This window comes from Setaria italica, chromosome II (assembly GCF_000263155.2).
Source record: "Setaria italica strain Yugu1 chromosome II, Setaria_italica_v2.0, whole genome shotgun sequence".
In the NCBI taxonomy this organism is placed as follows: Eukaryota; Viridiplantae; Streptophyta; class Magnoliopsida; order Poales; family Poaceae; genus Setaria; species Setaria italica.
The window spans coordinates 29,179,537-29,206,269 of NC_028451.1; the positions used below are offsets into that span (position 1 = coordinate 29,179,537).

A 26,733-nucleotide genomic window follows, 5' to 3' on the forward strand; every position below is an offset into this window, starting at 1 on the left:
TCGTTTGTATTTGTGAATTATTATCTAAATATTGACTAATTAGGCTCGAAAGATTCATCTCGCAAAGTACAATAAAACTGTGCAATTATTTTTTAATTTCGTCTACATTTAGTACTCCATGCATGTACCGCAAGTTTGATGTGATGGGAAATCTTCTTTTTGCGTAGTGTCAAAGTTGGGAGTTGGGATGAAGTAAACAAGGGCTCAGAAGAGTTAACTCGACGTGCTGCGCCCTGGCACGGCGCTGCCAGGAAAAGTTGCAGGTGCGTCACGACGGACCACGTGGGCCATGTACAGCGTGACCGAAACTTCAGCCTCAGAGGTCAGCAGCTTCATTGCCCCCACTCTTAGGGCCTGTTTGGTAGGGCTTATTGGACGGCTTCTCGAGCGGCTTCTGGAGAAGCCGTACCAAACGCCCTTCCAAAAAACGGCTTCTCTCGCGAAGCACCCGTGAAGCCGTTTTCCAATTTGTACTGGGGAGGAGAAGCCCAAAAAACCAGCTCCCCGCGGCTTCCCCTCCATCCGCGCCCCCCATGTTACCAAATTACCCTTCGACTTCGGCAAAATTACACCGAATTGCCACCGCCTCCTTTTCCTTTCTTCCTCTCGCGAACCGTTCCTTTCTCTTCTTCTGGTAGCGCCTCCTCCGGTCTGGTCTGGCGGCGGCCGGCATGGACCCTCCTCCGGCGGCGGGAAACTTGGATCCGGCGGTCGAAAGGGGTAGATCCGGTGGTGGGCTCCAAGATGCGCCAAGCGGAGGGTCCAACGGCGCGCCGTATGTGTCCGGCGGAGGGGCTGGCGGCGCCCCGTTCTTGTGGCCGGGAGGCCCGCCGACGGGTCCCCTGGGTGCCCTCCTGGCCGCCGCGGGAGTGCCTCCCGGCATGGTGGCGGGCGCATGGCCTGGAGGCGCAGCAACCGCGGCGGGCCAGCCACCGGCGCAGCAACCGGCCATCCCAGCCGCGGCGGGCCTGGCCGCCGGCGCGTGGCCCGGCATCCCCGGCGCATGGCCCGGCGTCCCCAGCGCGGGGCCATCAGCTTCCCAGGCCTCCGGCATCCCCAACGCCGCCATGCCCGGAGGATGGCCGGAGTGGTGGGCCGGAGCAGCGGCGGCGGCTCTAGGGCCGGATTGGCTCCGTGCCGATCCTCAACAGGAGACAGCTTCACAGGAGGTTGGAGGCAATGACGAGCGGCTGCCGGTTCGGGTCACCTCTGGTCCAGTTCGGAGCTCCTCAACTCGTCGGCGAGGTACCCGCGCACCTAGGCCACCACCGGCGGCTAGGACAGCTACTGCTCCTGCATCTGTGGACGTCGACCTCACCGATCCAAGGTAAGAACATATGATCCAATTAAAGTGATTTCCTTGTTTGAGCCATTGTGATTGCTGTTGTGATTGTTGAAGCCATTGTGATTGCTGTTGTGTTTGAGCTCAAGCCATTGTCTTGCTGTTGTCCTTAGAAAGAAGAACATGCGTGACGCATTTGCTATCTGGGACATTTTGTTGTGAACTGTGGTGTGTATTTGGATTTTTAAAGTTTTGCTTGCTATCTGGGGTGCCAGGCATGCATCAGCTGCTGGCCATTGCCTTGCATGGTCATGAAATGTGTTTTCTTTAGGGAACTGCATGCCCATTCTTGGATTCAGCATCCTTCAGTCCTTGTGGTATATTATTATCCTTCAGTCATATGCCCTAAGCAATATGCATGTAGCTAGATAACAAGATACACTAGAGTGACAGGCGACATGCCAATCTTCTGTGTGACCACTTTCACTCATTTGCATCCTGGTTTAATAAATGTCTAAGAGTCAAAAATGGCTCCTCGCAAATGTTCCATATATGATATATCATATATGTATATTACTTCATATCATAGCATATTAGTAGATCATTAGCATATCGCAATGTTTCATATCATTGCTTTTGCAGACAGCAATGTAGTAGTACCTGTGCATTGTTATTTCCCAGCTAATTGAAGGTGCGTGGTACGGTGTCTATCATCCACTCTTATGTTGAAGGTGCGTGGCTTGTCGTGGGGTTTGAGAGCCAGAGAAGTTCTAGTCAGAAGTTGAAGACTTGTTCCACTCTTATGACCTGCAATCCTAGGACTTTAGGTAACCTGATGTGTCGGTCACCACTATGGTCCAGTAACTTGTTCATCTTAAGCTAAACACTCCAGGTGAAAGTCATAAGCAATTCCGAATGAATGCATCTCTATTTTACAAGTTGCATGATCTGTTAGTGGGTAGCTATGGACTAAAATCATCTCTTCATATGAGTTCTATGGAATCATTGGCTATTTTCCTACTTGTGTGTGGGCATGGTACTTCTACCAGTGGTGTACATGGTATATTCAAGCACTCCGCAGAAACAATTAGTAGAAAATTTGAGGAGGTATTGATATGTATGGTGGCTATGAGTGCAGACTACATAAAGCCAATTGACCCTAATTTCTCTACTACACATCCTAGGATTAGTAATGATCGTAGGATGATGCCACACTTTAAAGATTGCATTGGAGCTTTGGATGGCACTCACATTTCAGCGACACAAAATGTTCTTGGTATTGTTGATTTCGACATGAGGTTCACTTATGCATCTATTGGTCAGCCCGGGTCTATGCATGATACTAATGTTCTCTTCCATGCACTTCGACATGATCACTCTACCTTTCCACACCCCCCTCTAGGTATGTCGGATCACCTACCTTATCTTTTCTCATGTCTATACATGAATGCGCGTGGCTCACAACCTTCATTTTTTTACATGTGTATTTAGGAAAGTATTATATGGTTGATGCCGGGTACCCAAATAGACCTGGATACTTGGCACCATACAAGGGTGAAAGGTATCATGTGCCAGATTGGAGGAGAGGTCCTGCTCCAAATGGTGAGCAAGAACATTTTAACCATTTGCATTCAAGTATTCGCAATGTGGTAGAGCGCTCTTTTGGTGTGTGGAAAATGAAGTGGAGAATCCTTCTCAAGATGCCGAGTTACCCAATGGAGAAGCAAATGATGATAGTTGCCGCAACCATGTGTCTCCATAACTTCATTCGTGAAAACCACACACAAGATAAGGATTTCCGCAAATGCGATCGGAATCCCGATTATATGCCCACTATACCTTCAAGATATAGGAAGCACTATGTCTCTCAAGATGCTGGAGATACATCCAACATGGAAACAGATGATCGGACCATGGATAAATTCCGAGATGATCTTGCTAGAGCAATCTTCCTTTCTAGATCATCTTGAGTATGTCAGTTAGCTTATATGGTTGCATGCTATGTAAGGATGGTAGCTATTATTTATGAACCGTGATGAATTCAAATATTAAAAAAAAATCAGCTGAATTTTTTTGAGAGAAATACAGGAGTAGCAATTAAAATATTTATGAAACGTGATGAACCGTGATGAACCGTGAGAATTTTTTTGAACCTGGATGCGACATTCGCTAGTAATCTATTTATGAACCGTGATTATCTATTTTCATCTATTAAAAAAAATCCATATAGTTAAGGGCATCTATGACATTTGATTTATCAAAGCCATTCCTAAAAATACAGGAGAAGCCGTTTTGCCAAACACTTTTCAGAATGGCTTCAGCTTCACCAGAGAAGCTGTTTCACCAGAGCAGCCACAGCCGCAGCCGTTTCAGCCACAGCCACAGCCCTACCAAACAGGCCCTTACTTTAATCCATCTATCCCCTAACCAAGTCAAACTACCCAGCTTCATTTTTCTGGAACTACCCAGCTTCACGCCTTCACCATCCATCTTCACCGGTCAGCATGACGTGTAGCAGTAGCAGCAAACTAAACAACCTAACATTAACATCACCTGAGGACATTACAAAAGGTTTATGGTTCTTAAAGAACGTTTCTTTACCACCAACACGTTCACGGCATGGTCATCCAATCGAGATTATGCCCCCAAAGTACCCAAGTGACGGTTTACTTGGATTCCAAACAAAGCATCGCGACGAACGGGTCCGTCCAGTCCAAGCCGGACTCTTCTGACCTCCGCCGACCGTGCTTGGTGGATGGATCCGAGTTCGGTCAGCGAGCGTCTTCTGCCTGTCGATAAGCTCGTCGCGGCCGGGGCCCCGGCCTGCCTACTCTGACCCCCTCGCATGGAGGCAAGGCATCTGGGGTTGACATTGCATGGCCCCTGCCCAAAGTCATTAACAATGTCATCGCTTTGCGCTTGGCGCTTCCTTTCTGTATGAAAAGAATCTGTTTGTTGCGTTCCATGGTTAGGTTAGGTGTGATTGACATTCACTCCAACCCATACGAAAAACTCAGCAGCTTCAGGTGTTAGATTTCAATCAACCGATCCTTTTATTCTTTTATTTGAAATGGGCTATGGCAATGGCAGGCTCACTGCTGACAATCAAGAGAAATGGGTTGTGGCAGATGATGCATACGAGCGTTCGGTTGGACTTATAAGTCGGCTGAAAAGCTGAAACGGTTGATTTGTTGTGAGAGAAAAACACTGTTCGGTAACTGATAAGCCGGCTGATTAGAGTTGGCAACAGCTGATTAGAAGATAGGAAGTGACGCGCAAAGAAATAAATAAAATACAAATTGGGTCTCATCTCATCTTCAAACTCCATACTCTCTGCAAAGGCCTAGGCATTTAGGCAACATGCCAGCATCTAGGAATCACGATGCGATGGAGACACTGAAAAAGGTCAAGCATGGCACAAGAGGATGACCTACAAAAGGTAGGACACTGTGCCTGGCGCAAAAGGCAGTGGGCAGGCATGGCCTCTGTGGTTATGTCCATCTCAGGATTAAGAAAAGGGGTAATTCCATCCCGATCTGGATCCGTCCACGAGCAGCCAAGATTAACGACATCGCCAGCGCCGATCAGGCCAGGCACCTGCAAACAGGTCCATGCTTTTATTTTGGACCCAAGGAATTACTGATTGACATGCTTTTTGCGCACTTGCAATTGGTTATGAAGAGTGAAAACACATGTGACGAATAGGAAAGGCAGCGTGGCTTGAGACGCGGCAGGAGTTGCACGAACTTGATCATGTTATTCACGGATGTGACCTGGCTTTCTATGATCCGGACGCAGGGCGTAAGCTCTGCCATTACGCCATTAACGTCGGTGGTGGAGGTTCCAGCTTCACGTTCAACGACATCAGTGCAGTAGGACCGGGAAGCAAGCATCAATGAGAACTCAGAAGATCAGATCAGGGCGTAAAGATGGTTTGATTTACAGACGGAGACACATGCTCTGAAAACAATTGCCCGTCAAGGACACGAGCTGCCAGCCAGCAGCATCAGCAGGTGTGCGAGTACGGATAGAACAAAGCCATGCTCTGACTTGCAAGCAACATCCACCCCGCGCCTTGTCCGGCACACGAGCCCGTGGCACTCTCTTTGCACATGACGTTCCGCACGACAGATCAGCACCAACACGCAGCAGGCTTCAGGCTTCACTCGCAGTCACACAGATCACACAGCAGTAGCCATTGCCACCGTTCCAAAAACCATGGACGTTTTCATCATCTCTGATGAGTCTGATCTCTCACACAGCACACCACAGATGCCTAACGCTGTAATGCGAACCTAAGCGAAGCAATTTACATACAAAACATTCATTGCCATGGACAAGGATCGCCGGAGAATGTTGTTGGTCGTCAGAACTCGGCGGTGTTGCCGCAGGACGACACGCCGAGCTCGCGCTGCCGGCGCCGGAACGACATGAGCCCGTCGGAGACGATGCTCCCGCCGCAGTCCTCGCCGTCGCCGCACTCGAGGCTGCTTCCCGTCAGGTCGTTGTACTCGCCGTCCTCGTCTAGGTCGCCCCGCATGGCGCGGAGCGTCTTCCGCGCCATCTCGCGCCGGACACCGCCGCCCTCGTCGGCCACCACGCGACGGAGCGCTCGGTCGGCGCCCGCGGCGCGCGCCAGGCCCCGGAACCGGAGGCTGCCGCGGCTCATGGCGTACATCGCCGACACGCACCACTCCTCCAGGTCCGCGGTGCTGCCGCCGCCGTCGGCGTCGTCGAGGATGCCCGCGACGGACGCCACGGCGCCCGCGTCCATCAGCGCGGCGCGGCCCTCGGAGCAGGCGGCCACGTTGCAGACCACCATGAGCGCCAGCCGGCGGATGGGCCCCGGCTCGGCGGCTCCGGAGGCCACGGCGAGGAGCGCCTTGGGCGCGCCCGGGAAGCGCGCCACCTTAGACTGGTTGACGGCGGCGAGGGAGAGGTGGTAGAGCGCCATCCCGGCGTCGCGTCGCGCGCGGGGTGGGTGGGCGGGGGAGGTGAGGAGCTCCAGGAGCGGCGGCACCGCGCCCAGCACGCCGATGGCGGCGCGGTTGTCCTCGTTGAGCGCGAGCCCGAAGAGCGCCCCCGCCGCGTGCTCCCGCGCCTCGGGCGCCGAGTTCCCGGACCGGAGCACCTCCACGAGCGCCGGCACGGCGCCCGCGCGCACGATGCGGACCTTGTTCGCCGGCTCCAGGGAGAGGTTGACGAGGGCCGCCGCCGCGTCCACCCGCGCCGCCGCGTGGCGCGGGAGCAGCAGCACCCGCCGCAGCGCGCCGAGGAGGCGCGGCGTGCACAGCGCGCGCCGCCGCTCCGCGCTCTCGCGCGTGGCCTCGCGGAGCGCACCCATTGCCGCCGCGACCATCCCGTCCTCGTCCGCGTCCATCACCTTGGCCACCACCTCGTCCTCCAGCGGGTCGACCGGCGCCGCCTCCACCTCCACCTCCCTGACTACCTGCGCCTGCGCCGCCGCCTCCTTGACTGGCCTCGCGCTCCCGCCGTTCTCCTCCTCCTCCGCGGGGACGATCTCCGAGGACGACCCGTACGACGACGTGGACGCCGGGGACGAGTAGGACGAGTTGGACGAGCTCGCCGCCATCACCGCCGGGCGCCTGGCCGTCGTCCTCACAGACTTGGCCGCCTGGGGCATCGCCCGCAGCACGGCCTCCCGCGCCGCCTGGGCCGACGGTGACGCCGGCACCGCCCGGCCGGTGCGCGCGCACCAGGTGCCGATGGCCGCCTTAAGCGCCGAGTTCGGAATCACCGTCTCCGCGCCCCCGGGCTCCACGCCGGGGGGCAGGAACTCAAGCTCCGCGCAGGCCTGGAGGCAGGCCCGCTCGTAGGTCCTCCCCGACGCCAGTATCACGGGGTCCGCCATAAGCGCGCCGGAGATCGGGCACAAGAACTCCTCCGGCACCGCCTCCGCCGCCCACGCCTCCGACCGCGCGGGGGACGCGGGCGCCGGCGCCGCGGACGACCTGGAGGACGGGGACGGCGAGCACGGCGCGCTGCCGGTGCCGCCGGCGGCGCGGTGGAACGGCAGCTTCCAGCGCCGCGGACGCGCCGCACCCATGGACCGGCCGGCGTGTGGCCGGAAAGGTGGGATGCTATGTATAGGTAGCTTAGCAGCGGCGGCGGGGGGAGGAGGGTGCTTTTGCTGCTGCGGAGGCAGCCATGGGCTTTTGTTTTTTGGTTTCGTGTTCTCTCCTTTTGGGGTTCGGGTGCTTTGTTCCCTGGCTGGCTGTAGCTTGGGGAGTGTGGAGCGCGCTTCGTTTTATGCGCCGGGACCGGGAGAGAGAAGGAAGGCGGGCAGGAGCAGGGGAAGAGCCTTGCTTAGCCTGGAAGGGATCGGGGTCGCGGCGTGTTTCGGTGCCGGGGGCGCGCGGTTTGGGCTCGTTTCGCTGGGTTTTAGGCTCGGTTTCGCTGGGGGCGTGATGTGTCGAGTGCTCGGATTGGTCACGGTCGTGTTGGTTTGGTTGGCGTGGTTTGGCTGGTCGACGGCCGTAGCCTTGCCGGGGTAGGGGTAGGAAGACACGGTGGCCGTGTCCGGGGGCCGCGGCTGCGTTCGTCCGCTTGTACATTCACTGATAATAGACTGGCTTTTGGCTTGGCTGCACACAGAACTGCCGGACTGAGCTCACTTGCTACCACGGCTGATTGGCAGCAACCGGCCGCCAAACGCTGTTGCAACTCACCGCCACCGGTGTCCACGGACATTATCGGGAACGATGCTCTAATAAATCCACCTTCTTTTTCCTTGAGGTTCAAACAGTGTTGCACAAATATTCGACCTGTTCGCTTCAGCTTATAAGCCGACTGAAAAGCTGCAACGGTTGATTTGTTGTGAGAGGAAAACACTGCTTTGTGGCTGATAAGCCGGTTGAATAAGCTGAAGCGAACAGACCGATTCTTTCAGACAGCGGTCATAGCCAGGCACATGAGGTGATAATGAATCATGATCCTTGTAACTCCTTCACAATCGGCACTAATTTTTAGTTTAAAATTATATATTATTATGACCTGATTTTGACGGAGCCTGATCCTTAGTTTGGTAGGTAGATTAAAGGGCACCTTACCACGCACGCGGGCAGCCTTGCAAAAACGGTGACGCCCCTGCTAGCTGCTATCCGTCGCCATTCTGCTACCGGCCCACCCTAAACTCTTGTCCGTTATAAAAAAAAAAAAAACTCGTCTCCTCCTGCTGCCCTTCATCAGTCATCGCAGCGCTATGGATGCTTCTGTGGTAAACTCTAACTCTAGCTCCTGGAGTCTTTGGGTCAGCGAGAGTAGCATGTATCACCGTGCGATCGTTTTCATGCCGGTGCTCACCCCGCACGCTTCCAAACGATCCCAGGCTCACAAACAATGATGACAGCGAGATGGAGTGCTTGTCCCGGACAAATTCAACGTTTCAACGTCTTGGCGTCCAAGTCGAGATGTTTAGCTCACATCACAGGGATCATTCGGACGCGTGAATAATCGAAGAGCGCGACCGAGTCAAGGCAGCGGCCTCGCCTTCCGCCTCCCCTCCGCGCCCGCCATGGCTCGATCTGACGCATGTGATCATTCTGAGCGCATAGCACTGCCAACAATTCGCCATGTCCGGGGGCGCTGGCGGGTGGGCGATCTGTACACTGCTCGTTTGCTGTTGGCTATGAACTCGCTTGAAGGAAAACAAATGGCCGGCCTGGCCCTGGCTGATTGGTGGCGTAGCGACCGGCTGTTTTCTTTTGCCAATTTAACCGTGCTCGACCACAAGGAGCACGACCGCTAGCCTACACCCAGTACAGGTACAGGTACAACCTGTGCACGAAAACAGTAAATGCTTCTGGTACTGGTACTGCTCGTCGCCATACCCATACTCCGTGCCCAGTCCGGACGTTGGCGGTTGGTCCATACTCCATCCGCCATTTCTCGTCGCCACCTTATCGTATCTACTGTATTTTTTTTGTACGAGCTCCGAGCTACGCCTGGTCCTGGAGAGCTGTAGCGCTTCGCCAAAGCATACATGTCTCGCCGTGTCCGTGTGATCGCTTTCATTCCAGTACTCGCCTGTCGCCTGACCGCTTCGAAAGGACCCAAGGCTGGAGACCCGGCCCCTGAACCTGAACAACGGACAAACGTCTCAACGTCCACTGCTGTGCCGAATTTCTCGATTCCACATTGTTCTTCTCTACCACTGGCAAAATCGAGGAAGAATTTAGCCGTGAATTTGCGAGTCCTAAAAAATGACACAAGAATCTGGTAGGACGACAGGGGTCGATGCAAGGTGTGAATCCAAGCGCCGAGTCAAAATCGTCTCGTCTCTCTGCGTCAGGGATTCTGGCGCATGTGAGCGCCCCCGGCATCGGTTGCCATCAGCCCATCAGGGATTCTTCATCAGTGATCAGTGTGCAGTTGCCTGCTCGTCCTCCTCCTACCTGCCCGCCCGCCTGCCTGCAGTCTGCATTTGATTCGTTTTCCGCCCGTGTTTGCTCTTGCTGTCCGGGACCGGCCCCGCGCTTGGCTTCTTGTGATTCATAGTTGGGCAGGGTCAATGCACACGTCGCTGATTTCTTTCTTGGCAGCTTGCTCGTCCACCCTGGCTCATCGTGACAGCCTCTAATCAAAGTAATCATGCGCACAGCGTGGCAGATTGGCAGCTCGCGTGTGCGGTTGCGCGACTCCTGGCCCTGAAATGTGATTACTCTAGGTTCCTAGTATTTAGCATTGAGCGTCAACATTTGCTTAAATTCGTTAGCACTTATTTAACCATTAGCCCCTCTTGCTTGCTGTTGCTTCCGAGGATTGGACACGTCAAATGGGATAGCGGCGTGGTTACATCAACATACAGTAATGAATGAAGATAAGTGCCCAAATCAGGCCTGCCCTCATGGTCAGAACCATGGTTGAAAACAAGTTTCAGTAGCCCTTTTTTTTAAAGAAGAAAAGAAAAGCGCGCGACTTTGAGACGTACAACAGTTGAAGCATTCAACCTCATGTATGTAGTCATGTCAATAGTTTAGTCCATCCCTACTTACCAACCCCGTGTTAGACAACTAATAGTATCGTTGGCATGCCTAAGTGGCACTAGTATTGCTTTACTTTGGGGCTAATGAGTACCCCAAATTAGTTGCAAAAGTAGGTTCTCGTCTGTATTATTTTCCCAGCTAGCTCTTGTCTCTTCTTGTCAGCAGCACTTGTATAATATCGTCTTCTAAAAACAAATGGCAATCCGTATCGTAATTAAGGGGAGTTTGGAGTTTGGATACGAGGTGCTAAACTTTAGCAGGGTCACATCAGATATTCGGATGCTAATTAAAAGGACTAAACATGAGCTTATTATAAAACTAATTGCATAGATGGAGTCTAATTCGTGAGACGAATCTATTAAGGCTAATTAATCCATCATTAACAAATAGTTATTGTAGCACAACATTGTCAAATCATGGACTAATTAGGTTTAGTAGATTCGTCTCGAGAATTAGACTCCATCTGTGCAATTAGTTTTATAATTAGCCTATGTTTAATACTTCTAAATTAGTATCTAAACATTCGATGTGACGGGTAGTCAAACTTTAGCACCTTGGAGCCAAACATGCCCTAATACTGGTGGAGTTGTGGTACTGAAAATGTATTTAGTCCACTATACCACACAGTGCTTCCGTGCTCGGTCTCTTGCTGATTACCGTTTATGGAATGGTTTATTCCTTGGAAGGTTAGGAGCACATGTTTCTTTTCACAAACAAAGGCTCTTGGATCCCCATGGTGACTTCTTGATTCGAGTATAACCCACCCATGTGTTCTGCCGATACTCTCTGCTCAAAGAAACCCATTCCAGTATCAGTAACGAGACTGTACATAGTACGGTGCCCAATTCATGGTGTATAGAGTACTGGTACTTCTACTCTAATCTAAGAATTAGGCGTGCCAGCAGTTCTTGTACCCTTAATTTTACATAGAATAAAAATGTAAAATGCACTAGGGTGCCAATAGTATTTCAATCATTTTGAGAGTAAGGCCTTGTTTGGAGCCCTCCTTCTTAAAATTAAGGGCCTGTTTGGCTACAAGGTGTTAAAGTTTAACACTCGTCACATCGGATGTTTGGATGCTAATTAGGAGTATTAAACATAGGCTAATTACAAAACTAATTGCACAAATGGAGTATAATTCGCGAGACGAATCTATTAAGCCTAATTAGTCCATGATTTGACAATGTGGTGCTACAGTAACCATTTGCTAATGATGGAATAATTAGGCTTAATAAATTCGTCTCGTGAATTAGCACAGGGTTCTGCAATTAGTTTTATAATTAGCTCATGTTTAGTTCTTCTAATTAGCATCTGAACATCCGATGTGACACCGTTAAAGTTTAACACCTCGTATCCCAGAACCCGTGTCCTAGTAGTACTTCGATCATCTTAAGAGTAAAATGCGCTGGTGCGTAGTGCCCTCACTCCTCAAAACATATTTTTTACTTCTCCTCTGAACAGAGCAATGGCGATATCTGCTCTGGAGCTCAGCCTCCGAAATGCCAAACAACATAACAACCCACGGTCTCGCCCTGACGGCCTCCTTAGCTCATCTAGCATGCACATCTGGTTGTGTCGTCAAAGACGCCCTCATTTCAATTTGACAATGATAACCTCTCCTCGCGCAACACATGGATCTCGATCGGACAGCTTAATTGAAGACATGGCTTGGTATATTCTCCAACGAAATCATGTCCCCTGATGCACACCAATCACCCGACGTCCTTCGCGCCAACGCAAAGCACTCATCCACCTGATGATGCATATCATCAAGCTCCCAACAAGAAGATGCAACCAGCCATGGGGGGCGGGGCATTGCCGAGCAGAGATTCCACCATTCATGGCCCATCCTTGCGGCACACAGGTAACGGGTAGAAGGGATCCGTCGTCAGATTCCTTCTCACTGCTCCAGCCTCTCACCGATCAACACAAATCATTCACTCCAGTGGTGATTATGGCATGTGTTGAAACCTGATGCCAGATGAGCCCGGCAGGGAGGCACTGACCTGAACACGAGAAGGCGGCGGCAGCAGCAGCAAAGGCAAAACCCGAAAAGCAGGGCAGGAGCTTTATCGCTCGCAGGCCATATGCACGCAGCACGCTGAATGATATTCTCGGATTGCAAAGCTTCAGCTATTCACACTTTACACCAACATGTACACATCCAGACATCCTCCGATCCTTTTCCTCCTACCGTTTCACATTCTTCACACATCCACAAGACCACAACATTATCCCCTGAGTGGAAGCTTGTAAATGCAATTTTGTCTGATATCTTAGCACACACTGTCACCTGTAGCGAAAACAAGAATAATCTAACAGGATATGTATATAAAATAACTGGTGCTTTGCTTTTGCTCGGGAATCTTAGCGTACAGTGGTAGTGGGTTTGTTTTCTACGGCTTGTGTTTGCAAAGCCAGATATTGTGATCTCTGCTTTAGGAAAATAGGATAGGAGAGGCAAGCTGTTTCCTGCTGTCGAAATGGACACAAACGCTTTTCCTAGCTCCACAATCTTTCAGCATACCCGGAAAATACGGTCTCTCTTAGCTTGATTATACTTGTACGTTTGTGCTTGGAAAAAGCCTAGAGCGCATTCATGATGCGCCTTATTATAGTGGTTTCGCTTTCGCAAGAATCGATCATACTCATGAGGAGAGTTGAGGGCTATGTGCGTACGAGTAAAGAGCTTTGGTGGGTACAAAAGGTGATGTTACGTGCATGAGGGCAACATACGAGTAAAGGATGTGAATCTGGGCACGAAACATCTGTTGTAAAGATGTGCAGGGCGCCTGTCTGTTAATGTACCATGGTTGGTGTCAATGCTAAGGCTTGTTACACGGGCTGATATGTTCTTTGAGATGCAATAGAACGTGCATTATTACTAACACTGTACACCATGCGGGTAAGTTAAAAAGATGCCTTTCAAGTTGTCTTACGCCCCATTTGGATCCTTGTAATTGAATTCCATTCTAATAATCATAATTTAGACACAAATTAATTAAGCTAATATAGTTGTATGTAGAATATATTTGTATATTATTGTTGACCATATGGGAGAGATATTTATGTGCTGCACTTCTACTACAGGGAAGCGAGTCAGAAAGCGTGCTATAAGTTGCACATCAGAAATATAGCATGAAGATCTACATAATCAATTTCCATCTCCCACCCCATGAATTTAAGATAGGCTTATATCTAAACTTTAGAAAGTTGTGGAATGCTATATTCCTGAATAGTCTGCTCCATTAAGTAAATTCCAATTCCTTTATTTAATAAAGGGATACAAATGGAGCCTTAGGGGGTGTTTGGATACGAAGTGCTAAACTTTAATAGTGTCACATTGGATGTTCAGATGCTAATTAGGAGGACTAAACATGAACTAATTACAAAATTAATTGCAGAACCATGTGCTAATTCGCGAGACGAATCTATTAAGCCTAATTAATTCATCATTAGCAAATGGTTACTGTAGCACCACATTGTCAAATCATGGACTAATTAGGCTTAATAGATTCGTCTCGCGAATTACACTCCATCTGTGCAATTAGTTTTGTAATTAGCGTATGTTTAATACTCCTAATTAGCATCCAAACATCCGATGTGACGGGTGTTAAACTTTAACACCGTATAGCCAAACGGGCCCTTAGTTTTTAGTAATGTGCACGTCTTGTGCATCCGGGCTACTGGATTGGATTAGCTTTGAGACGTCGAATGAGTTGGACCGTGACACTTGTGTAAGAAAAAAATAGAATGAACCCTACAAATAAATAGATATCATAAAGGTCGAGTTGAAGGCTTGAAGCACTATGGAAAAAGCCGTGACCGAAACAGGAATGAGAAAAGAAAAGAGCTCGCGCTGACCTCTTTGTTAATTTACTTTACATCCCTCTCAATTCTTATCTAGTAGCGTTGTTTAATTAGAAAGATAACATAGGCCATTTTATCTTGTTCGGCATTAAAATAAAGGTAGTATTGTGCACCGTAAAAGATCTTAAGAGCTAATTTCAGGTGGATAAAGAAGATTTCTGGTGGATAAAGGAGAGACACAATACAAAAGGTGCCATATCGTTGAGCCGTGTGGAGCAGATTAAAGCCAGTGTTCCTCGCAAAAAAATATAAATATATAAAGCCAGTGTTTAAGGAGCTTAATCGGGGCCATGCTAGCTAATGAAGCAGCTGCCTGGGAAGCAGCAGCAACATGTCAGGAATTATACTGTCCATCCATCCATACTATGTCTGAATTGACAAAGCACAAGGCTGCAGGCTGCACCGCACATTGAACAAAACAGGCTGCACAAAAACCCGGGGTTGAGACCGCTGCTTTCCAGTTTGGTTGTGTGTTGTATGTATCACTTTTGTTATCTAGTGGCTTCATCCGCTTTACTAAAAGCGCTCATTCTAATTTCTTGCAAGCAGCATATTTTGGTAAAGCAGATGAAACCTAAATCCTAAACCCTAGCACTTACCGTCTGCGTAGCAATTTTCAAAGTGGGCCACGCAATTAAACCGGCAATTTACAGATTACACAGTACTCGTGCACCTTTTGCAGGAAAAATTAGAGCCCCAATCATAACCGGCGCGCCAGATCCGATCTTGCAGCTACTAGCTTATGAGCTGCTAGGAAGGATGCTCCCACTAACACTAATAAGTTGCTGCTGAATAGCACGATTTGTACTTGCACATGGTCCTGTTAACTATAATTCACGGCAGATGTTGCTATAGCATGATTTGTAGTAGTATGCTCGCTCGGCGGACCTGGCGCAGGCGGAGTTGGATCGTATTGGAACCCCGTCAGCGTCGGCCCGTGGATTGGCTGCGCCTTTCCTGCCTTGGTCTTTGACCCGCAATGGTGCCGTTAAGCTCTCTACAAGGGAGCCATCGCACGTAGGAGAGAAGCGAGGAGAGAAGGTGCTGCCACTAGAGCTGGCAAGGGCCGCTAGCACGCATCCTCATGCTAAGCAGACCCCACCAGGTGCTCAGTAATCAGTTCCATCTTCTCTCTCCTTCGGTCGTCTCCCCATCACGATCTTGTGTTCTGGCAGTCTCTCGGCTCCTCCGCTGGGCACGACCAGCGCCGCAAGATGAGGCGTTGGCGGCAGCGCGAGGCGGGATGACGAGCGCACCAGGCCACCAGCGAGGAGGAGTAGAGGACGTGCTGCACCTTGTCGCTGTAGACGCGGCGGGGGATGGAGGCGCCGCGGCTTCCTGCGATGGCCGCGACCCGCGGGAGAGGCGCGGCCACTGGCGTGAGCAGGCACGACGATGGCCTGTGCCCGGCATAGGGAGGGAGTGGGGATGAGGAGGTAGAGGCCAGCCAGGCACAGAGCCGCCGGTCCGCCGTCGTGCAGCAGTGCAGGGGCATAGTGGAGCGCAGCTAGGCCACCGCGGAGGAGGGAGAGCTGATGAGAGAAGCAGCGCAAGCTCGGGCATGGCCGCGGTGGCACCGCCACGGGCCGAAGGAATGGGGCTTGTCTGTCGACGCGTAACAAGTCGGTGAGGATAAGTGGTGCTGGAGGAGGAGATGGCAACGGCGACGGCGGGCGGGGGCGCGGCGGAGCGAGTGGGCTCGATCATAGCGCCATGGGAGAAGAGCAGAGACCGCCGCTACTGGCATCGCCGAGGCGAGGTGGCCTGGGTGGAGCTTGAACTTGGCGCCATGGGGGAGGAGCAGGGCGGTGGCTGGTGGGTGTGTAGGTGGAGGCGTGCGGCGTGGGGAGAAGGAAGGTCAGGGTGTGGCCCACCTGCGCACCGACCATGATGCCATGGCCACGGGGAGAGTCGGAGAGAGAAGAGGCGTGAGGAGAGGATAAGGTTTGGAGCATAGGACCCACACAAAATTAATGTTGTAGTAAGACTGTTGGGTGGATGATCTATAGAGCTTACTACATCCTACATGGACATCACTATAGAGAGCATCTTGCTATAACCATTACATTCTACGTGGACATCCCTGTAGAGAGCATCTTACTGTAACCATTACGGGTGCCCTTAGCGGTTGCCTGGGGTACCAGGTCGTTGTTGAGCACGCGTGCTGCACGGCTCGTCGTGTCCTAGGCTCCTAGCTAGCGCATGTTTGGTCTGTCACTCGCAGTTGCGCGCAGCGATGAACCTCTCGTCGCCTCCCTTTCAGTGCTCGCATTGGTCGTCAGTCGCCGTTCACTAGCAGCCTCAGTAGCTGCAGCTGCCGCGACGAACGCCGCGGGCGTGCAAAGGTGGAGAGAGTTGGCCAGGCGTGCTGTTCAGGTGAACCTTAATTACACCAACACGACGAGTCGGCGACCGCCACTGCATCATGACTGAGATTTTGAGATGCGGTTGCACACAAGTTAGTTAAACAACTTGTAACATGACCTAAGCGGCTAGTATTCTTGTGACGACCGGCCCCAAATCTTCCCAGTTAATCTTAATCCGAGCCCTTGATCACCTGTCTAGTTTTCCAAGCCTAAGTGTTCAACCTCCCGACCGGTCCCGACCCCTGAGACCCGACCCCTCCCCGCTTGTCTCCAGTTCCGACCCCGCAAACCCTAGCTCACCGTCGGATCCTTCTAAGTCCTTCCCAAAACGTCCGTTCTATCTGACCGGTGGACCCACGAGATCTTTTTCCCTAGATCTTCCGCGACAGGCGCACTCGAGTTGCATGCCCGCTTCAGAGTTTCCCTGCCGCGTGGCTCAACTTCTCCGACGCCCGCCGCTCCGCCTCGTCTCTGGCCACGACCGAATGGATTCTCGCGCCCCCTTCCCCAATTGCAGCGGAAGCCCCTCTGCAACCTTTCTGCAATGCCTCGCCTCCCGCGCCCATCATCACATCGCCAGATCCCGGCCGCAGAGCCCGATGTCGCCCGTCTTTTCCGTCACTTCGACACAGTCGCGCCGCCTGGTCTTTGCTACCCGACGATTTCTCCTTCGTCAACACACTAGCCTAGCGCCACACACTAAGTTCCTGAGGAACTCTCCTCTCCGCTCCACTCCGTTTTCCCCAAACCATCCAGCCGCTTGCTCCTCCGTGCTGCGTAAGAGCTCACTTGTGATCCACAAGAAGCACCGCCGCCGCCGGAGCACTGCCGGACCTAGCCTTTGTTCAAAACCTTAGCCCCTCCGCCCAAGTCTGCTTCTTCCCGACCCCAAGCTTTCCTTGTAGGAAGAAGGTAAGCTGCCGACCCTAGTCCGCTTCGCCCGACCCCTCTTATCCGCCCGATCCCGGTTCCGTCTCGCCCGACCCTACCTGTTCCGCCGACCCCTCTCCACCTCGCCCGAGGGCTCGGCTGTAACCTTTTCTTCAAACCGAGGGTGTATGTGTATAACTCGGGAGCCCTTCAGCGTTGAGTCTGAGGATCCCTAGCATACCAAATCCTCTAGTTTAAGGATCAGATCATAAGTTCCTTTCCTCCGACCCTTACCTCTTGATCTCCACCAGCTCCCTTGAACCTTCCCACCCTCCTGCCTTGTGTCGCGAGTTTCTGGGCTCAGACTTGCAAGTGTTGCTGTTGAAATAACCGTCTATACTAACTAATGCATTGCATTCGTGTAGAGCTGCGCCTCGCTGACGGCTTCTACGAGCTGCACCCGGTGCCAGAAGACGACGGTGTAGCTAAGCTCCTGCCCTCTGAAGCCGAAGCTACCCCAGAAGTCGAGCAATTCTCTTCCTCCTTGCTCGAAGGCAAGCCCCGGTTGCATGAAAACCCTGTGTTGTTTTACTAGACTTGCGCATGCCTTCTGCAGCATGCTTGTGCATTTACGTATAGGAGTTGTTTGAAACCCTAGATGCATGACTTAGTTGTGCCCATGATCTGAACACTAGCTGTTGGACCGAGTAGCTGCTTTGCTTAACTAGGAGATGGTAAAAGCCGAGTGATTCCCTATCACTCGCGAGTTGTAGGAGTTGGATGTCTACCCTTCTGTTACAACTGTAAGGACGATGGACGGGGCAGGGTTTGGGTAACTCTTTGGTGGTCGGTTGATCGCCCCGTCTATCTATGAAACTTGACTAAGGCCCGACAGTGGTGGTGTTCGTGATCAAGTGTTTGAAAATACTAACCTCATACTTAGTATGGGATGAGGAAGCCTAGTACCGGATTGAACCTAAACATGAGCGGTCGCCCCATTGTTCTTGGAACGGAGTTTCCCCTGCTGGATGTCGCACGTGGTGGCATGCGTGGTCACAGAACGGCAGAGTCCGGGTCTGTGGAACCTTGCACCAAAGGAAATGGGCCCGACATGGGTTAGGGGATTGATGGGGAAGGCCGACACAGGAAGCGACCTCCGGGTGCGCGGATGTTGTGAGGTTAGGTTCACCATGCATGGTTAAAGAACTCGAATCGATTCGTCTGCCTCTTTACAGTTTGAGACTGCTTGATCGCTATGTCACCCTGAGTAAATGAGGAATCTGATGATGACATGGTTTTGTTGATATATACATACCTTGATTGGTTCTATGATTGCTTAGAATAGGTTGCAAAACCTAGACCGGTTAATGAACTTAGAACCGAAGCTAAAACTTGAAAATAGGGTTTTACTTAGTGCTTTTGGCAAACAAACCCCTCAGCCAAAAAGCCTTGCATGTCTAGTGGTGTGGAGTAGCTTTACTCCTGTCGGTTAAGTCTTGTTGAGCTTAGTAGCTCAGCCTTGTTGTGGCTCCTGTTTTTCAGGTGAAGTTGCTGCTCCTGACCCTTCTCCCGCTGGCACTTGGCTACCCCAGCTCCCTCCGGGTTGGACGGTCGAGTGGGATCCCTCCTCGGACGGCGAGGAGAGGGATCAGTGATGTCCCGGCTGGCCTCGCTAGGGACGTCCGACCCCGACGTTTTGCTTTCGCTAGTGGTTTTACCTTATGTTGTCTTTCTGATAACCTTGTAAAACTCTGATGTTTATTTCCTAACTAAAATAAGTGGTTAAGTTGTTAACTTGGTGGACTTGTTGTATTCTCTGGAACGCTCACTTTCGTGTGGGACTGCTAAAATGGTCCTGTTCAAGTGGTTAAATCGGAGGAAATCCGACGGCACTTCGTGTTTACTCGGCTTAGGCATGAGTGTCGCGTATCAGGCGGCTAAATCATGTTTAACCAAGTAGATCTGAAGTGGATCCGCCACAGCTAGTACCAGAGCCGGTTTAGCAGTACAGAGAACACAAGCCCTAACACTTCTTTGAAAAGATAAAAGTTGCAAGAAACTTTTTGAAAAATCTTGTACGATCGTTAAGGATGACTTTAGTGCGAGAGGCCCTAGGGGATTTTGGAGTTGTTTTAGGTGGCTAATATTTTATTTGGTTATCTTGCTAACTCTTCCAGCACTTCGCCACGTTTGTCATACGTGTGCCGAGTTCTGCATCACGAGTATGCGAAGGTTGATAGGGAGTTCTATTCAAAGGACCCTATCATCGTGGTTGTTTTCGCCCACGTCTATCATACGTGCGCAGGTTCCGTATGTAATCCATACGAAGGTTGGTACGGTTCGATTCCAACGAACCTATCAGCACGGTTGATTCGCCACGTCTATCACACGTGTGCTGATTCCGCATCGCGAGTATGCGAAGGGTTATACGGTTCCATTCAAAGGGAACCTATTTCCACGGTTGAGTGCTGTCCATGCAACTAAGTGTTAAACTTAAGGGTTTGTTTGATACGAAGTGTTAAACTTTAATAGAGTGTTAAAGTTTAACACCCTCAAATGGAGTGTTAAAATTTATCACATTAGGGTGTTTGGATGGTCTGCTAAACTTTAACACCTTAGGTTGGAAATGACAATTATACCCCCACTCCCTCCCTCCCTCCCTCCCCTCTCTTCTTCTTTCTCCCCAAGACAGCAACCGGCCACAACCCCTCCCCGCTTCTCCACCTACCGCCATGGCCCTGCCTACGCCACCTCCCTCCCCGAGCGCGCTGGTCCGGTGGCCACGGCCCTGCCTACGCCGCCTCCCTCCTCGCTCCTCTAGATCCGCGCTGGCGGAGGAGGCATGGACGGGCGGAGCCCGGCCCCCGCGGCGGCAAGCTCACTGGTGACCTCTCCGTGGCGCCCCCCCTGCGTGTGGTGCGTTGACCCGGTGTTCGCCGTGGTGGGCGACCGTGTCATCACGCTCGGCGGCACGTGTCGCCTCGCGCTGGCCGAGGGCGAGGACGAAGCGGCGATGGAGGTCCACGAGGGCGGTAGGTGGATGGCCTGCGGAGGGCGGTGGAGACCTCGTCGAGGCTGTGGTGCCGGTCGGAGGCCGCGTCGAGGTTGTGGCACCGGTCGGAGGAGGATGAGTCGCGGCGGCGGCGGTCAGAGGCTGTGCGGAGGATCTGCGGGCGGGGATGGCCGGCAGGAGGACCTGCGGGCGGGGAAGGACCGTCGGCAGGGGATGGCCGACGTGAGAAGATGCCGGCGGGAGGGGCGGACGCGATGCGGGAGGGAGAAGAGGGGCAGCGGAGGAGAGAGAGGGGGGGGGGCAACCAGGGAATAAGTGGGGAGGGGACCACTTTTAACAACTTTAGCAAGTTTTAACACCTTCTCCATGTGTTTATGAAAAATGAGGTGTTAAACTTTAACACCCCACTTTTAACACAAGTGTTTGGATAGAAAAGTGTTAAAAAGTGTTAAAAGTGAGGATTAACACTCCCTTCCAAACAGGGTCTAATGCTGCTGGTTAACGAACGCTCCTTAAGCACTGCCCTAATCGAACGGTACAGCCAGTCCGTGCACCATCGTGGTCCAGGTAAATTAACTGAGAAAATACAGTAATGTAAGCTGTCCGGCTGCCCGTTCCGTGGTACAGGCTAGTGAGTAGTGATGCAGCCCTTGCTTCACTTGAAAAAAATCCAGTACTGCTGGCTACCGGAAGATGGGGCAAGGTGTACCAAGGGTTTGGGTAGCCAACTGCATTCTGTACCCAGGGGCCTTGCATGTACCAGGAGTGCCATGTGATCCTCGGCACGTTCTTGCCAGTTGGAAGGGCCTGTTCGCTTCAGCTTATAAGTCAGCTGAAAAATTGAAACGGCTGATTTGTTGTGAGAGGAAAACACTGTTCAGTGGCTAATAAGCCGGCTGAATAAGCTGAAGCGAACAGGGCGGAAATCTCCGCCATGCGCCGCGAGTCCGCAGCTATCCTTGAGATTGTTCTTGTAACTGCGCTACTACGAAAATGGTAGCAGACCCAACATTTGACCGCTCGAATCATTTTGCAGACGTGGCGACCGATCACCTTTTCTTTTTAAAATAATAATAAAAGAACGAGATCAAGGACTCCTCGAGAGGAGTTACTTGGATGCGAAGTGACGGCCAGTAATGATACATTCATACAAGTTACATCCAAGAGTGCTTAAATACAAATGTCCTTGTCAGAAGCGTTTCAGTAACTATGAAAGCACATACGTGTCCAAAATATCAATCTATGATCAAATCCACCAGAATTACAAGATAGGGGGTGTTTGGGAGGAGGGAGCTAAATTTTAGCCCTGTCACATCGGATGTTCGGATGTTAATTAGGAGGACTAAACATAAGCTAATTACAAAACTAATTACAGAACCCCTATGCTAAATCGCGAGACGAATCTATTAAGCCTAATTAATCCATCATTAGTGAATGGTTACTGTAGCATCACATTGTCAAATCATAGACTAATTAGGCTTAATAGATTCGTCTCGCGATTTAGCCTAGGGGTTGTGTAATTAGTTTTGTAATTAGTCTAGATTTAATACTCCTAATTAGTGTCCAAACATTCGATGTGACGGGGGCTAAAATTTAGCCCCCTCCTCCCAAACACCCCCATAGTCAGTAGCGATTCTGTAACTAGACAGGCTTCCCGTTCAGCTTCGGGAAGGGGTCTTGTTTGCTGAGGACAAGGACCTTGCTCTTGTGAGCAAAGTAACCCTTTATGAGATTCTTGTATATAAGGCATGCCATGATACACTCCACCTGATAGCAAGGTGAGAAACTAGGTTAAATATGTCACAGATAAATTGTATGCAAGAATATGATAAATCAATGCGCTGCCAAAGTGCCAAATCACCTCATCCACATCCATGTCGATTTCAAGCCATTTCAGAGCTTTTACTACAACGTCTAGCTTAATTTGATGTGCCTTGGCTGGTTCCTTCTGCCTCTGAATGATATGGCTGTGAAAGAACAGCAAAGCCAAAAAGGATTAGTAGGTCAGGTGGTGTTAAGCATGATAGGGATATGACTTCGATTTTACACTCACATTTTCTTGACTAATCTCTGATAGACCTGAAGTTCAAGTTTCTCCAATACAAGGTAGACGCCAGATTTCAAAAATCTTGCAAAAACAGATATCAGAGACAGTCAAAGGTTGAAGCTAATTCAGCATAGGAACAAGTGAATTAAAAATTCCCTTCCAAAACAAATAAGATTATCATAGGCAGCGAAAGGGTTGAAGCTAATTTAGCAGAGGAACCAGTGAATTTAAAAAATATCACAAAAATAAATAAATATCACAGACGGTGAAATGATTGAAACTTATCTAAGTAACAGCGAATGGGTAAACTTACTGGTCTTCATGCCTGTCTAGGGCTTGCCTGAGAAGCCTGAGATCCCCTCTCCTAAGTGAAGTCACAACATCTGCATACTGAGAGGTCATATTACCACTTGTGCAAATCTCAATAAGAGGCATGGGAGATCTCCCTAGATGAATAACTGTAGAACCATAAAATACAAGGCAAACATGTCTACCAAACTGAATAAAGAATACAATGGAGGAGCATATTTAGCAATAGCAGTAAGTACAGCCATCAAAACAAAGCTTACAAGTATTAGCCTATAAAATAGTAGCTGTTCATGAGAAGACCAGAAAGATCAGCAAGGGAATTCAAAATAGCAATCACTAAGCGAAACAATCAGCCAGAGATCAATACCAAAACAACGTATTTCCCCTTTCATAACTTGGCATGTTTACCTCTGATGAAGTTGGTTAACAGTCATATTTTAAAGATAATGTTCATCATTATGGCAATGAAAAGCGAGGCGCATCTTTGATGAATGACTAGACAGATTGTATTCATTATAACCAGCCTGACTCACCGACCATATGGTCTCTCAGGGGTGCTGTAAATAAGGCCGAGCGGTCAGGGCCTCCATACGAAACTCTATAAATCGGTAACCGGATCACAACTGTAAATTTCTTTTAATGTAACCAATATGTGGCTAAACTATTCTGTCACATGTCAAATAGGAATTTTCAGTTCCCATTGAATCATCCTATCCACTCCTTGCAAAAACAGCTTTATACATCGAGAACGGCACAAGGTTACCCTTTCAAGCAAACTAAATATGTTGTCACATGTAAATTTCTTCATGTAACGAAGCAATTTTTTATTACACTGTTACTGAAGTAACATGAAAAAAAAGGCTCACATCGTATTGTAGGTTGAAAAAGGTGGATGGTTCAATTCCACTGCATATATCACATGCTACAATAGCCTCCGACTTGAGCCATAACCCAAGAGTAGAAGTAAACATACCTCAAGCAGATTGTACCTCTCCAGGAGGGTTCTTTTTGGCAGTACACCTATTGAAAGCTTTACGGGGATAAGAAACTTCAAAATTCTCCTGAAAATAGAACATAGATTAGAGTCACAGCACACAGGTATGACATAAATCACATGCTACAAAAAACCCCATGCAATATAAGTACCTCAAATTTGACTCGCTTTGAGGATTACAATGCATCAAAGCATAAGTTAGCTTCTGATCTGCCTGATTTAATGAAACGAAATCTTGTGTGAGCAGTTTCAGTATTTTGTTGGTCAAATCACCTTTGTAACCATGAATATGTTTGTGTGTGAGAGAGAAATAGAGAGCTTACGACAAGAAAGTTCTCATTGAACACCTCCAAGCGCCCAGTGTAATACATATAAGTGACCTGTACCATCGCAGGTGACAAAACAAATGTCAAGGTTACTGATTAAGTCTCCAATAGGGAATAATGGACATAAACTATGTTTATCTCACCTTGTCTTTCACAGGGAAATCTTCAAAATCGAAATTCCTGGCGGTTTCGATACTTCTTATGACACTACGACAGAGGTTTACTGTTCCAAGCTGCGCAATTTAAAACATAATCAGCTATAAGTCCATGTTAACTTAAAGTACAGAACTGATGCACTAGTGTACACACTACACTTACTACTCATCAAACATAATGTGATCGCTGCATATTGTATGTATTGCCTTATGCTAAATTGCGAATCCAGTGACACAAGTTACAGACAGACAGACAAAAATTTACAAGGAAAACAACCCTACCCTGAAGTAAATTTTGAATAGCTGGCAGGTGACATAGAGTGCTCCAATACGCTTGGGTCCTTTTACCTGAAATGTTAGATAGAAAACATCTATCAAGACACAAAAGATGACAATAATAAATATGATGCATCAAAGAACATGCTCAACGGGTAGCCAATATAAAAAACCGAAAGATTTCAATGCAAAAATAGCCACTTAGTGACGTTCCTCATATTTTAAGTGAGCCAGAAAACGATAAGATGCTGCATCCAATTGCAAAATCAACTATTCAATGCAACTACCAAATCGCTCACAACTGTCCTAGTATTATTTGATGCTTAATAGTCAAATTACCATTCAAGCAGGAATACAGAACAAATCTTTTGATCGATGCCATACCGCTAGTGCGCCAAAAACCTTCATCAGGAAGGACCCAGCAGCCTGAAGCTTGTCGGGGTTCTTTCCGGTCGTCACAAGCTCGCTATCTGCCTACACCAAGACAATGAACCAGAATACATGAGCCCAAATACTCAAAATTTCACATACCCCAGATCAGTCACCCCACTCACCTTCTCAGCGAGCAGCCTGATCTCGAGCGTCACCGTGTGCATCGCCTCCATAGCCCACGGTGTCTCCCAGTTCCTGAACTCCTGCAGGAATGCGCTGCAACAAAAACAACGTCAAATCTTCGAAGAATCCAATAAAATGAACCGGATCAGGAGGAGGCGGAACGAACCTGGCAGCCTTCTCGAACGAGGAGTAGGCGTCGGCGAAGCGCTGCAGGGAGTGGGAGTGGATGGCGCGGAGCAGGGGGACGAGGAAATCGGCTAGGTGCGGGAAGCGGTCGCCGGCGAGGCGCGGGAAGTCCGGGAGGGCGGCGAGGGCGTCGGAGAGCGGGGTGGAACCGGGCGCTGAGGAGACGGCGACGAGGGAGGCGAGCGCGGCGCCGTCCGACGAGGAGATTGCGTTGACCACGCGGGAGAGATAGTCGCCGATGCGGCGGTGCGCCTCGCCCATGCTCAGATACGCTGCCATCTCCGGCGGCGGCGGCGGCGGCGTTGGGGTTTGCGGTTTCAGAGTTCGGCGGCGGCGGCTGGAAGAAGCCGGTACGGGTTCGATCCGGTGGCTACTGGCGAGTTACGATTTTCCGAAGGGTGGTGGGGATCAGCGATCGTTGACGTCGAGGGAAGAATCGACGGTTGATGTTCGAGGTCATGTTCTGCCACATCAAATTAGTTTAACTAAAATTTATCATAAAATATGTCATAGTGAGTTCATTTGGTATTGCAGATGATATTATATTTTTTTATAAATTTTGTCAAAGTTAAACGAATATGACTTATGGTAAAGTTAAAAAGAATTTTAATTTAGACAAAAGAGAGTACGTTGGAAAGAAGACTTGCTTAAATTCACTTGAATGCTACATTATTCATTGTACACAATCCATATGTATTTACGAACTCCTTCAAAAAAGATGTCGGATGCTTTTTTTTTTGAACGGTGAGGACAAATGCTCCAACTTACTACCTATGAAGCATGAATGTGGACAAAGTTAGGGTACCTCAGATGGTAAAATTTCTTGCACCAATTGCGCTTACATTTTCTGAATTTAATTTAGAAATTAACCTGCATTATTATTTCAGTGATAGACGATGTGCCCATGGCAATGAGGCACCTATATGACTTCGTCAATCTTAAGATCTGCTATCCGTTGGAGGTGCTCAAATAGATAGAGTTGTGTGTAATTATGAGTGGTGTGTGTATGTGAGCATGTGTATTGTGTTTGGCATAATCAGAAAGCATGAAGGTGGCCTTATAGTTAAGGCCCTACATCCTTCCTTAGCAACTTTTGTTGGGGATATGCCCTATTAGCAATCATAGAGATGATGATATTCCATTGTATCCATGATTTATATTGTGGCTTTTGAATATCCATTAAAGGCTACTTGAATTGATAGACAATTATGTGAATTGTATGTGAAACTCTTTTACTTGTATGGTTATTCTAAAGTTGTCCCTAGTCGGAGTTCATATGAGGACACACATGAATATTAGACTAGTACATGTATTAGTTGATGACTATGTTTCACAAGTCATGGACATGGAGATGTTAAACTAATAATGTGAGCACGTGTAGAGACATGTGCTAGGACTGACCCAACATGAGACGTAGTTACATAGTTCTCTCTTTACACAACGTATACGCTTTGTCCTTAGACTTGAAATTGTTACATG

At 49.7% G+C, this 26,733-nt stretch overlaps 3 protein-coding genes across 3 annotated transcripts; 1 reads left to right on the forward strand and 2 right to left on the reverse strand.

Annotated features, from left to right (window-relative positions):
• The first annotated feature begins 395 nt into the window (after positions 1-395).
• Positions 396-3,758, forward strand: LOC111256447 (elastin-like). The gene is made up of 2 exons (XM_022824607.1): positions 396-1,327; positions 3,564-3,758. The coding sequence occupies exons 1-2, from the start codon at positions 672-674 to the stop codon at positions 3,691-3,693; spliced, it is 786 nt and encodes a 261-aa protein (XP_022680342.1). The 5' UTR covers positions 396-671; the 3' UTR covers positions 3,694-3,758.
• Positions 3,759-5,176: 1,418 nt separating this feature from the next.
• LOC101780058 (U-box domain-containing protein 39) lies at positions 5,177-7,727 on the reverse strand. The gene has a single exon (XM_004956674.3). The coding sequence runs from the start codon at positions 7,347-7,349 to the stop codon at positions 5,649-5,651; it is 1,701 nt and encodes a 566-aa protein (XP_004956731.1). The 5' UTR covers positions 7,350-7,727; the 3' UTR covers positions 5,177-5,648.
• Positions 7,728-21,518: 13,791 nt separating this feature from the next.
• Positions 21,519-25,643, reverse strand: LOC101780463 (enhanced ethylene response protein 5). Its single transcript, XM_004956675.3, has 13 exons — positions 25,235-25,643; positions 25,068-25,161; positions 24,898-24,987; positions 24,520-24,585; positions 24,226-24,315; positions 24,080-24,136; positions 23,909-23,970; positions 23,736-23,823; positions 22,767-22,843; positions 22,460-22,534; positions 22,268-22,373; positions 22,030-22,173; positions 21,519-21,678 (listed from the first exon to the last, which is right to left on the reverse strand). Exons 1-12 carry the CDS (start codon positions 25,531-25,533, stop codon positions 22,048-22,050), a joined length of 1,230 nt encoding a protein of 409 aa, XP_004956732.1. The 5' UTR covers positions 25,534-25,643; the 3' UTR covers positions 21,519-21,678; positions 22,030-22,047.
• Between the last annotated feature and the right edge of the window lie 1,090 nt (positions 25,644-26,733).

Bases quoted from the DNA above. Each gene is read 5' to 3' on its own strand.
- LOC111256447 (XM_022824607.1), top strand. From the start codon at position 672: ATGGACCCTCCTCCGGCGGCGGGAAACTTGGATCCGGCGGTCGAAAGG. The intron at 1,328-3,563 runs GTAAGAACATAT...CTAAAAATACAG, and splicing joins GTCGACCTCACCGATCCAAG to GAGAAGCCGTTTTGCCAAAC.
- LOC101780058 (XM_004956674.3), bottom strand. From the start codon at position 7,349: ATGGGTGCGGCGCGTCCGCGGCGCTGGAAGCTGCCGTTCCACCGCGCC.
- LOC101780463 (XM_004956675.3), bottom strand. From the start codon at position 25,533: ATGGCAGCGTATCTGAGCATGGGCGAGGCGCACCGCCGCATCGGCGAC. The intron at 23,824-23,908 runs GTACTTATATTG...TTCTATTTTCAG, and splicing joins CAAAGCGAGTCAAATTTGAG to GAGAATTTTGAAGTTTCTTA. The intron at 22,374-22,459 runs GTGAGTGTAAAA...GTTCTTTCACAG, and splicing joins CAGAGATTAGTCAAGAAAAT to CCATATCATTCAGAGGCAGA.